Source organism: Chionomys nivalis, chromosome 2, assembly GCF_950005125.1.
Source record: "Chionomys nivalis chromosome 2, mChiNiv1.1, whole genome shotgun sequence".
Classification (NCBI taxonomy): Eukaryota; Metazoa; Chordata; class Mammalia; order Rodentia; family Cricetidae; genus Chionomys; species Chionomys nivalis.
In genome coordinates this window covers 10,734,968-10,747,220 of record NC_080087.1, presented here as the reverse complement: position 1 = coordinate 10,747,220, position 12,253 = coordinate 10,734,968, and the positions used below count along the sequence as shown (strand labels likewise).

At 44.7% G+C, this 12,253-nt stretch overlaps 1 protein-coding gene across 1 annotated transcript in view; it reads right to left on the bottom strand.

Moving 5' to 3' along the window:
• The window catches only part of Slc22a2 (solute carrier family 22 member 2), a 38,249-nt gene extending 26,360 nt beyond the window's left edge, over positions 1–11,889 (bottom strand). Inside the window, exons 1-2 of the mRNA XM_057753845.1 lie at positions 11,476–11,889; positions 9,431–9,534 (exon numbers count right to left, since the gene is read on the bottom strand). Coding sequence (XP_057609828.1) covers positions 9,431–9,534; positions 11,476–11,889 — 518 coding nt within the window. The remainder of the gene's footprint in view (positions 1–9,430; positions 9,535–11,475) is intronic.
• Between the last annotated feature and the right edge of the window lie 364 nt (positions 11,890–12,253).

Here is a 12,253-nt window from a genome sequence, read left to right as displayed (position 1 = left end):
CCAGCACTGCTTTTTAAACATGTGTTCCCGGGATAGAATTCAGAGCCCCACACTTGTAGGGCAATCCCTTTTCCTGCCGAGCCGCTGAAATAGATCTTCAAAGGGCCTGACTCCCAAGGGGCTCTCTGGATCTACAGCTTATGGTAAATCTCTTTCTCCCACACGTTCGTTCACCATGCCACTACCCATCACAGGAGCCTAACCAGAGCTGCAGTGATGCCAGTGACATCCGCTTAGATGACCAGAACTATGAGCTAACACCACTTCCTTTCCAAAGTTACCCAGCCTCAAGGTTCCATCACAGTAACAGAAAATACGTGGCTCTCAGAGAATGAACTTGGGGCCTCAGTTACTTCCCACCAAGCCCTCCTGGCTGTGTTCTAAAAGATATTTAATTCTGTTAGTGGATGTCGTTTAATAGCTCATAGGAGTCGGTGTTATATCTAACACACACACAATGTTTGTTTAACTAAAGTCAGTATTCATCATCAGGGTTGCACGTCCCCATGGTAACTTAATAAGAGGCAGCCGTTCCTCCTATTATGGGACAGCTGTGCTCTAGGGAGTGGTTCAGATATTAACTATTTGAAAATGATCCACACAACATTAGTAATGATTATTCTAGGATGTTAATGTTTCCAGTCTGAAATTTGGAGTTCAAGCCACCTCCTTAGTCATGAGTGTAAATTACTGAACCGAAGATGGCCTCGGCTCTGTCACTTCCTAGTTCTCCATCTATGGCTCCCCACTGTAATATGTAACCCTGCAGCTTTTAGTGCCAGGCTTGCCAAAGGGACATTTCTCCCATCCTCCGATGTTTCTTCCTGTTTCCACCAGTCCTCTCAGCTTCTCTAACCCCCTGATCCTGTGACATGGCATGGTGTCATCTATGAAGTTTATGCTTAAGAACCAAGCAGTCGAGATATTTAAAGAAAATCTCGCCATAGTGTAACATAAATAATAAAACCCAGAGACAGATATTGGGGTTCAAGCTGAAGATCAGAAAAGCAAAACAGTTAACTCACTAGTCTTAACCTCTACCAAGGCTGGGTGACTGCAGACTGAGCCCTAAGCCTCTGTCTCTTCCCATCTTAGATTCCTCTCTAGTGCTAGGATTAAAGACCGTGACTCTCTGGTATTGGGGTTAAAGGTGTGAGCCACCACCACCTGGATCTGTTTCTGCACTGTTGTCGTGTAGCTCAGAGGAACCTTGAACTCGCAGAGATCCATCTGTCTCTGACTCCCAAATCCTGGGATTAAAGGTGTGTGCCACCATGGCCTGGCCTCTAGTGGCTTAGTCTTGCCCTTTGATCTTCAGGAAAACTTTATTTATTAAAACATAAATAAAATATCACTATACCATAAGGCTGAGGAGACAGCTCAGCAGGTGAAGTTCTTGCTTTGAAGCATGAGTGCCTGAATTTGGATGTCAGCATCTACACACAAAGCCGGGTGTGGTGGCGTTTGCTGGGAGGTGGGGGCACAGGTGGGTGATCTCTAGGGCTTACTGGTCAGCTATTCTAGTTAAAACAGTAAGCCCTAGGTTCAGTGAGAGGCCCCGTCTCAAAAATAAATCAGAGAGCAAAGATGCCCGGTGTTGATCTCTGCCATGTGCATGAGAGCGCGCGCGCGCACACACACACAGACACACACTTCAATGTTTTGCATAAATTTGTATTCTATGCCAGACTGCCTCCATAGCTGTCCTTGGCTCCAAGTGGTATATGGGCCGTGGGCTGGATACAGCTACAACCCTTTCTCCGAATCTGCTAAATCTGTAAAGGTTTATTCAAGTGACAATTCCTCAGAGCCTAGTGGATTTGGACTCACAGTAAAGCTGCTGTGATGTTGCTGAAGAAGGAGAAAATCCTTTGGCTGGAGGAGGGAAATGCATTATTGAAGACTCCAAGTAGGGAAAGTAAATCCATGTTACAGAGAGACTGCAATGGCCCCAATACCTTGAGATGCCCTCCTCCACGGGCACACACCATAGGCAGTTAAATTACTTAGTGAAATCTAGACAGAACCAGAGTGGCTGGGTACCAGTTTGGAGTGTCCTTTAGCTGTCTATTACCCAGTATAGAGACCAAGGCCTTCTTGTCAGAATGGGGAAAGGAGATAACGACATTATTTGGGAGTGTGGTAAATATGTAGAGCCTCAGGCTCACCCAGACAGATAGATCAGAGCTTGATTTATAACTAAATCTGGGCTGACTTAAATGGTCATTAATAGCTGGGAAGAAGTGCTTCTCTGTAAACGACAGGTGGTAAAATCTTCTTTACATGAAGGGGTGCTGGGTATTGTTCAATGCTTTTTAGCATCTAATGAGGCAATCGTGTTTTTTTTTTCAGTTTATTTATATGGTAGATTACATTGATAGATTTTCATAAGTTGAACCAGCCCTGCATCTCTGGGATGAAGCCAACTTGATCATGGTGGATGATTTTTTTTGTGTGTGTTCTTGGATTCCATTTGCTAGGATTTTATTGTATATTTTCACAACAATGTTCATGAGGGAGATTGGTCTGTAGTTCTCTTTCTTAGCTGAGTCTTTATGTGGTTTGGGTATCAGGGTAACTGTAACCTCCTAAAGAGAGGAGTTTAGCAATGTTCCTTCTCTTTCTATTATGTGAAACAATTTGAGGAGTATAGGTATTAGCTCTTTGAAGTTCTGGTAGAATTCTGCATGGAAACTGTCAGGCCCTGGGCTGTTTTTGGTTGGGAAACTTTTGATGACTGTTTCTATTTCCTTAGGGGTTGTAGGCCTATTTAAATTGTTCATCTGGTCTTGATTTGATTTTGGTATGTTCTACCTATCCAGAAAATTGTCTATTTATTTTATATTTTGTCAGTTTTGTGGAGTACACATTTCTGGAGTATGACCTAATGATTCTCTGGGTTTCCTTAGAGAGATAGAGATACAAGAAACATATCTAAACACAATCAGAGCAATATATAGCAAGCCAACAGTCAACATCAAATTAAATGGAGAGAAACTCAAAGCGATTCTATAAAGTCAGGAACAAGACAAGGCTGTACAATCTCTTGATATCTATTCAACATAGTACTTGAAGTTCTAGCTAGAGCAGTAAGACAACAAAAGGAGATCAAGAGGACACAAATTGGAAAGAAGGAGTCAAACATTCACTATTTGCAGATGATATGATAGTATACATAAGTGACCCCAAAATCCAATCCTCTACAGCTGATAAACACCTCCAGTAATATGGCAGGATACAAGATCAACTCAAAAGACCAGTAGTTCTCCTGTATAAAAATGATAAAGGGGCTGAGAAAGAAATCACAGAAACATCGTCATTTACAATAGCCACAAATAACATAAAATATCTTTGGGTAACACAACCCAAATAAGTGAAAGACCTGTATGACAAGAATTTTAAGTCTTTGAAGAAAGAAATTGAAGAAGACAGCAGAAAATGAAAAGATCTCCCATGCTCTTGGATAGGTAGGATCAACATAGTAAAAATGGCAATCCTACAAAAAGTAATCAACAGATTCAATGCAATCCCCATCAAAATCCCAACACAATTCTTCACAGACCCTGAAAGAACAGTACTCAACTTCATATGGAAAAACAAAATACCCAGGATAGCCAAAACAATCCTGTATAATAAAGGAACTTCAGGAGGCATCACAATCCCTGACATCAAGCTCTTTTATAGAGCTACAGTAATGAAAACAATTTGAAATTGGCATAAAACCAGACAGGTGGACCAATGGAATCAAATTGAAGAGCCTGATATTAATCCACACACCTATGAACACATGATTTTTTAACAAAGAAACTAAAATTATACTATGGAAAAAAGAAAGCATCTTCAAGAAATGGTGCTAGTGTAACTGGATGTCAGCATGTAGAAGAATGCAAATAGACCCTTATCTATTCTCATGCACAGAACTTAAGTCCAAATGGATCAAAGACCTCAACATAAAACCAACCACACTGACCCTCACAGAAGAGAAAGTGGGAAGTACACTTGAATGCATTGGCACAGGAGATCACTTCCTAAATATAACACCAGTAGCATGAACACTGAGAGCAACAATTAATAAATGAGACTTGAAACTGAGAATCTTCTGTAAAGCAAAGGACACAGAAATAAGACAAAACGGCAATCTACTGAATGGGCAAAGATCTTCACCAACCCCACATCAGACAGAGGACTGATCTCCAAAATATATAAGGAACTCAAGATTCTAGACATCGAAATACTAAATAATCCAATTTAAAAATGGGGTACAGATCTAAACAGAGAATTCTCAACAGAAGAATTTCAAATGACTAAAAGATATTTAAGGAATTGCTCAACATCCTTAGCCATCAGAGAAATGCAAATCAAAATGACTCTGAGATACCATCTTACACCTCTCAGAATAGCTAAGATAAAAATCACTAATGACAGCTTATGCTGGAGAAGATATGGAGTAAGGGGAACATTCCTCCATTGCTGGTGGGAGTGCAAATTTGTACAACCACTTTGGAAATCAGTATGGTTGTTTCTCAGAAAACTGGGAACCAATCTAAGTCAAGACCCAGCAATATCACTCTTGGGCATGTACCCAAAGGATGCTCAATCATACTGCAAAGACATGTGCCCAACACTGTTTATAGCACTGTTTATTATTATTTGTAATAACTAGAACCTGAAAACAACCTAGATGCCCCTCAATTGAAGAGTGAATAAAGAAAATGTGGTCTATTTACACAATGGAGTACTACTCAGCGGTAAAAAACAATGCCATCTTGAAATTTGCAGGCAAATGGATGGAACCAGAAAAAAATCATCCTGAGTGAGGTAACCCAGACCCAGAAAGACAAACATGGTATATACTCCCTCATAAGTGTTTATGAGACATAAAGCAAAGAATAACCAGCCTATAGTCTATGACCCCAGAGAAGCTAGGTAACAAGGAGAACCCTAAGAGAAAGATACATGGATCCCTTGGGAAGGGAAAATAGACAAGATCTCCTGAGAAAATTGGGAGCATGGGGGTGGGAGTGAGAAGGGAGGGTGGAAAAGGAGGAGGAGAGATGAAGGGGATGGGAGGAGGATAACATGAGGTTGGGAACATGAGGTTGGCCGAGATGGGGGAAGGACAGAGAAGGAGAGCAAGGAAAGCGATATCTTGATTGAGGGAGCCATTGTGGGGCTAGTAAGAAACCTGACACTAGGGAAATTCCCAGGAATCCACACAGATGGCCCCAGCTAAGCCCCTAAGCAATAGTGGAAAGGGTACCTGAACTGGCCATCCACCGTAATCAGATTGATGACTACCTTAATTGTCACCATAGAACCTTCATCCAGCAACAGACAGAATCAGAATCTGAGACAGAGATCCACAGTGGAGCACTGGGCTGAGCTCCCAAAGTCCAGCCGAAGAGAGCGAAGAGTGAGAATATGAGCAAAGGGGTCAAGACCATCATGGGGACACCCACTGAAACACCTGACCTGAGCTAGTGGGAGCTCACTGACTCTGGACTGACAGTAGGGGAACCTGCATAGGACCAAATAAGGTCCTCTGAATATGGGTGACCGATGTGCGGTTGGGACAGTCTGTGGGGCCAGGATTTATCCCTACTTCTTGTACTGGCTTTTTGAAGCCCATTCTCTTACTCAGCCTAGATATAGTAGGGAGGACCTTCCTCCTGCCTCAAAGTGATATGTTAGTGTTTGTTGACTCCCCCTGGGAAGCCTTAGCTTCTCTGAGGAGTGGATTGGGGTGGGGTAGGTGGGAAGATGGAGGAAGTGGGAAGAGGGTAGTGCGTAGGAACTGGAATTGGTATGTAAAATGAGAAAAGATTGTTTTTAAGAATAAATAAGTAAATTTAAAAATATCTACTTTATGAGGCTGTCGTGGTCCTGAGATCAAATGAGGGTCCCTAGTAAAACAGCTGGCCTATGTGGTAGCTGGAGAGTGTGTTTCCAGTGATTCTCAACATCTGGTAACAGTTGGCCTCAGCCCACTGTGGCTCTGCTTTGAGCTGCTTCTCTTGGGACAGCAGGCGCTGACTCCCAAGAGGAAGAGGGGCAAATTAATTGTTAAACACAACCGTTATTAAAAATCAAGCGATACCCACTTACAATTTAAACATTACTCTAAAAACAAGGATAACAGGCACAAACCATGCTACTTCCCACTGACTACAACCGGATCACCTGAGCCTCTGAGGTCATTTGTCCTCGTGCTTATGCTGAGCAAATGCTGTCCCCAGACACCTCTGTGTATAGTGGCCTCGCTTTGATGGATATGTCCCCTCCAGAAAGCTTGCTGTGAAATGCCCGCAAGCATGCCGCTAGATCAACACTCGTTATTCCTCATTAGAATACAATATGCAAAATGCTCTTAGAATACAATATGCAAAATGCTTGGAGCTGATGAAGGATTGCTTTCCTGTGTGTCAGCTGACAGAAAACCCTTTCTCGGGAAGCTGGGAGTGCAGGAACAAACTAGACATTTTAGTAGACAACTCGGTTCACAGCTGTGCCACAGGCTGAATTCCTGCAAGCAATTTCCGCCCTCCTCCTTCCTTCCTCCTCACTTCCTTTCTTTTCTCCCTGTCTTTTCCTTCATTCCTCTTTCTCTCCTTTTCCTTACTTTGCTTTTTTTTTCCTTCAGTGTTCTTATTCAGATAGTTTCAAAATATCCCGACTTTCTTCTAAACACTGTGCCCAAATCAGCTATTAGGGCATGTTTAACATTTTGTTTGTGAAAAACAGTATTTTGTTGCAATGTTGGTTACAATTTGTGGATGAAATGGGTTTCTGTGCCATTCTTAACTTACTGCATGATGTCTAAAGCTTGTAGTGGGCGTTAAGTATTCAGAAGAGAAGTGGCGTGTCTTTGCCTTGCCTTGCTTCGACTTTCTGCATACGTGTGGGACAGAAAAAAGAGTAATAAAGAGCAAAGCTTCAGGTTGCGTTGGAGAAAGAACTAGAAGACACATCCAAAGCCTCCAGAGGAGCAAAAGGAACTAGGAGCTTTCTAGAGATTGCTGGCATAGAGACAGAAAGATGAGCTCACTTGAGGAGGAGGGGAGCTGGTGGATCGTTTTCTGGAACGTGCTGTGAGGAGGGATTGGACCTCGCCTACTTGAGTGGGCTGACAATAATTAACTGGCTTCTGCAGCCTACCCCTGTCACCTGTGGCACGGCACTTCCTGGAAGTCTGCTGTTAATGTCCACCTTGGCCACCAGGGAGTGGGTGAACCAGGAGCTGCCTAGCCAGTGGCCAGCGAGGGTGATTGGGCCCTGGATCACCTCATTAATGTGTCTGTCTTCACTCCACGGGCAGCCTGCAAAGAGCTACCTTCAGTTCTGTGTAATCGGATAGAAATGAAATCACCCCCACCACCACCTCACAACCGCCCACAGCCCGTCGGGAAGAGCCTAGCTAGGGAGGCTGAGCAGACAGTTACAAATGCATTGTGACTTTTGGCACAGCGCCTCCACCTCCACCCATCCTCCCTCCTGCTGCCAACGGGGCCTCAGGCTCTTGTAAAGTCAGTACATTCTTATAAACCTTTAATTCTTTTGTAATTTTGATGCCAGCTCGATGAATAACTAAAGAAAGCTGCCTTACATTGAGATTATATTCATAGTAGAGAGATAGCTGGGGATGCCTGAAAAGACAGTGTGTGAACACAGGACTCAATTGCTATATATTTCTGGGTCAAATATTTATTTTCACAGGTTGATTGTTTAATACAGTCATTCTTAAGAGCTATGCATGCTTATAATTAAATCTCATTAAAAGCAAGTTCAATAAACATGTAAAGCGTATCGTTTCCTCCCTGTGTTATTACATCTGATTATCTGGGGCTGTTTGCACCCACTGGATTTATGTGACATAAATGCTATGCCTAACCATGTCTCTGTGCATACACACACACACACACACACACACACACACATATATATATATACTATACGGATGTATCATCATAGTACACATTACACACGTTAATACACATGTACATATTACTGTGCTGGTAGGTGACTGGCGGTAGGAGTGGTGCCAGCCAGGTCATAGAGTTTCAGTGTCTGGCTTATGACAAGTACTCTGTAATTGGGAGCGTTATGAGTATTGTATCATTGACTCTGATGACCCAGGTATCTACAGTCCTCTCTCTGTTGAGGACTCCCCTTCCCAGCTAATGGTCATCTACTGAGCAAAGGTGCATTGCAATAAACAACTCCCTTAACTGCATTCTAAGCCTTAGCCTTATACTCAACCGGTAAATGTAGCCATTACCCCTCATCAGAAAGGAAGCATCTCTCTATAGCAAGGGGAGACCTTCACAGGAAACTTCCACTGGACACAATGCAAAGATCAACGGGGTACAGGGTGCCCAGCTCTGGCATCTGAGGCTGGGGAATATCATGGAAGAGGCCAGCAAAGATCGTAAGAGGCCAGCAAAGAGGACCTGGAAGTCTAAAGTCTGTCGTGTGATGGTCTCTTTTAGAAATGGCTGCAAAAACAAATCGTGGACACTGACAATATCAATAGAATGCTAACTCGGAAAGGGAAACTCTCATAGGGCCCCGCCCCTAGACAAAGATGTACAGGCAGCTAGTGACTGCTAAGGGAGTGAGAATCAGCCTTTCCCAGGTTATCCAGGTCAGTCTTGAAACCATGTACACACAACAACAATAAAAAGGCACAGCAGGTTGTAGCTACATATCTGTGTATATATATATATATATATATATATATATATATATATATATATATATGTGTGTGTAGCAATAATAATCAAAGAAAATGAGGGTATCAACTCAAGAGTTGAGGGGATATCAGAGGGATTGGATGGAGGAAAGGGAAGGGGTGATGAAATCATATTTTAATTAAAAAGGTAAAAATAAAAACCAAATAAAATGCAAAGAATATTAACATTAAAGAAAACCTTTTGTACAGTGAGCAGTAGAGTAGTCCCCAATGATGGGTGACCAGAGTCAGAGCACAGCCCACAGACACTGAATATGGACAGTCAGACAGGCATAGAGCCTAGGGATGGGCTTCTAGTCTGTGAGGATTAGCTGGTCTGGATGGTGCTCACAGCTCCTGATGGCTCATGACCATGTGGGAGACAGTGAGGCCAAAGAATAAACTGAGAATCCAAAAGGCATTAAATCATTTGTTGCCTCTGCCAGCCCTGAACTGGTAGATAGTCCATAAGAAAAAAGTCCTGCCTGGTGGTCGAAACCTCCTTCCCTGACCTCATGAGTCATTATTCTCAAAGCAGCTGAGAAAACTCCAAGAGCATAAAAGCAGTCACCATTAAGGTGGGTGGGAGTGAGTGGTCCGCCTGTGTGTTTGGGGCAAAGAGGGATTCATGCAGGGTGGGTGAGTCCAAGAGCTGTCTGAACCTGTAGGTTATTTAAAAGGCCCTGCAGGTGTCTCACCTACCTGTCTGCTAGGTAGCCAATCCCTACGGCACCGATGAAAAACCCCACGTTCACTACCGACTGAAACAGGTCCAGCATCCAGGAGTGAGCACACACTAGGTTAAACTGTCCAGATGTGAGGTGTGGTCCAAGCCGGGGGAGGAGCAGGAGGGAGAGAGGGAGAAAATGCTGTTATAATCTTGTTAGACACAGTTCAGCTCAGAGAGTTCTTTGAATATTCCCAACTGGGCGTCCTGGGAGCTCAGGGGTTCAGCTAATTAGAGCATGCTACTTACTATTTCTTGAACCCAGTGCCAACAGCCCAGCTGTTTCCTAACCCATGCTAATTTTCTATAGACCAGCAAAAGATTTCCCCTGGAATCCATTTAGCATTCCATCTGGCAGTGGGAGTCGGGCATTTGGCTAAAGCGTTGGCTCTATCGACTGAACGCAGGCAGCGACTTGATTTATAGACAAGCCCATCTTCTCCCTTCTAGCCCTAAGACACAGATGTGATACATCTGTACAGCCAGGGAGCATGAGATTTAAGATCTCTCAGCTGTCTGTTATGTTAAACAACTGGGGGATTCACAGAGTCCTGCCAATGAGCGGGTACATTTGGTCTTTTGTGCTCGGAAGGCAGGTGGAGAGTGACCAGTGCTGGCCTGGCAGGCAGGAGAGATGGTCTTCTAACCTCACCCTGCCTTCTTATTCTGCAGTCTAGAGCACATCCGAGCTCTCCTGCTCTGGCCTCAGTTTCCCGACCTCTGTACAAAGGGATGAGGTGAGTCTCTGCAGAGCTATTTCAGAGTGGTGTCCTGGAGCTGTGATGTGACGTGGAGCCTGTTTCAGATCCCCCAGACGAGGCTATTCCGCTGAAGGCCAGGAGACCCTCCGAGGACCCAGGCGGTCCTAACTAGCTGCTGAACAGCTTCCTCTATGTCTGCAGGACAATTCCGCAGTAAGTTTCCATGCTTGATCTTCCTCTTCAGGGAATGAGGCCTCACACTTAGATCATATGTATATGTGTGTATGCATACATGTGAGTGTTCCTAAGAATGCACACGTGCAGATGGGTTCAGGGAGCAGTCCCAGTTGCCGTTTCTCAGGCACCATCCTCATTTTTTTCATTGATATGGGGCCTCTCATTGGCCTGAATCTGGCCAACTAGGTTCAGCTGGCTGGCTAGCAAGGCTCACGAGTTCAACTGTCTTTGCCTCCCTGATACTGGAACTATTATCGCGTGCCCACACCTGGCTTTCTCTGCGAGCTCTGGGCATTAAACTCAGGTTCTCAAGCTTACAAGGCAGGGCGCTTTACCTAGCGAACCATACCCCCAACCATGACTGTATCTTTTAAATCACTTTTATCGTCATTGTATGTGTGTGCATGATGTGTGTGGGTAGGTGCGCACCTGTCCCTGAGTGTGTGAAAGTCAGAGGACACCTTTGTGAAGCTGGCCTCTCTCTCTACTTTCACAGGGGTCTGGGATTGACCTTCAATTGTCAGACTTGCATGGCGAGTGCTTGACCCTCTAAGTCACCTTGCCTGCCCGTGTGACTAGACTTTTTATATATATATATATAAATAGTTGTACCATAGTCTAACCCCAAGCCCCAAAATTTCCTGTGGGCATTTTGACCACACTAAAGAGGAACACATATCTCTGGAGAAAAAAAAAGCACATCTTATAACACCCATTAGCAGAGCAGATATCAGAGGAGGGCTACACTATTTTTGGTGGCCTTTGTGTGGTGGGATAGGCAGCTTCTGGCAAATGTGAATCCTAGAAGCATGCCCACATCTGACATCACTTTTAGGCATCCCGATGTGGGTTTGCTTGTTGCTTACTGCCGAGACCTGCACATACCAGAATCACGCCTGGCAGCACTGAAGGAGTTCTCGATAACCACCTCAGAGGAGGGAGAGGCTGCTTATTTTAACCAGGAAACTAGGATTTTACAAGGCATATGAGTCCAAAAAGCTTGTCTGGGCAAATATAAGAACCATGTGTTTCCTAGTTCAATCATTTGCTTCGTTTGCATCCTGATCCCTGAACTCACTTACCTCAGTGACGATGGAGGAGCCAGGAGTATCGTACACCCAGCCATGCTGGCAGGGGCTCAGAGGCAGGTGGCTCCTGTTGGCAGCCAGACTAGACAGTGGGTCCACACAGTCAATGGTGCTCTGGTTCCAGTCCACCTCATACTGCATGCACTGGCTGAGGAAGGAGGCCTCATCTGCGGACCCCAGGCCTGGCACCGTGTAGTTCAGCTCCTCTGCTAGGCTCCAGCCACATCTCTGGCTCAATTTGGCCACCCCGGAACTCCAGCAGCGGTGGTTAGGGGTGAAGCCCAGGAAAACGATGCCCACGTAGATGGGAGCGAAGGCACCCGAGAGCAGAGCTAAGAGGAAAAATGTTTGCTTCTGGAAAAGGTGGAACTCCCCTATATGTTCTAGAATGTCATCCACCGTCGGCATGGCTCTTGGAGGCAGCTGATCCTGAGGTTTCGCCTGCCGGATTCCAAATGCTGCTAAAGGTGGCCACGGTCAGCTCAGGACGACTCTTGACCAAGAGTCAAAGGGTGAGCGTTAGTTTACTTTAAAGAGGGACCAGCCTTCAGGTCAGACTTTCCTTGGGCAGGACAACTTCCAACTGCACCTCTCCAATGGGGGAAGATCTTGCTGCCCGGAAATGCCCAGAGCAGGCCCTGGAGTGTGATGTGTTTACTGTAACCTCATTCTCTGTGAGTCCATCTCTGCTCACACGGGCTCTACAAACAATCCCTTCTCTGTATCCCACGGGGAGAAATCCGAGTCCCTTAGCATATCACAGCTGGTTAAT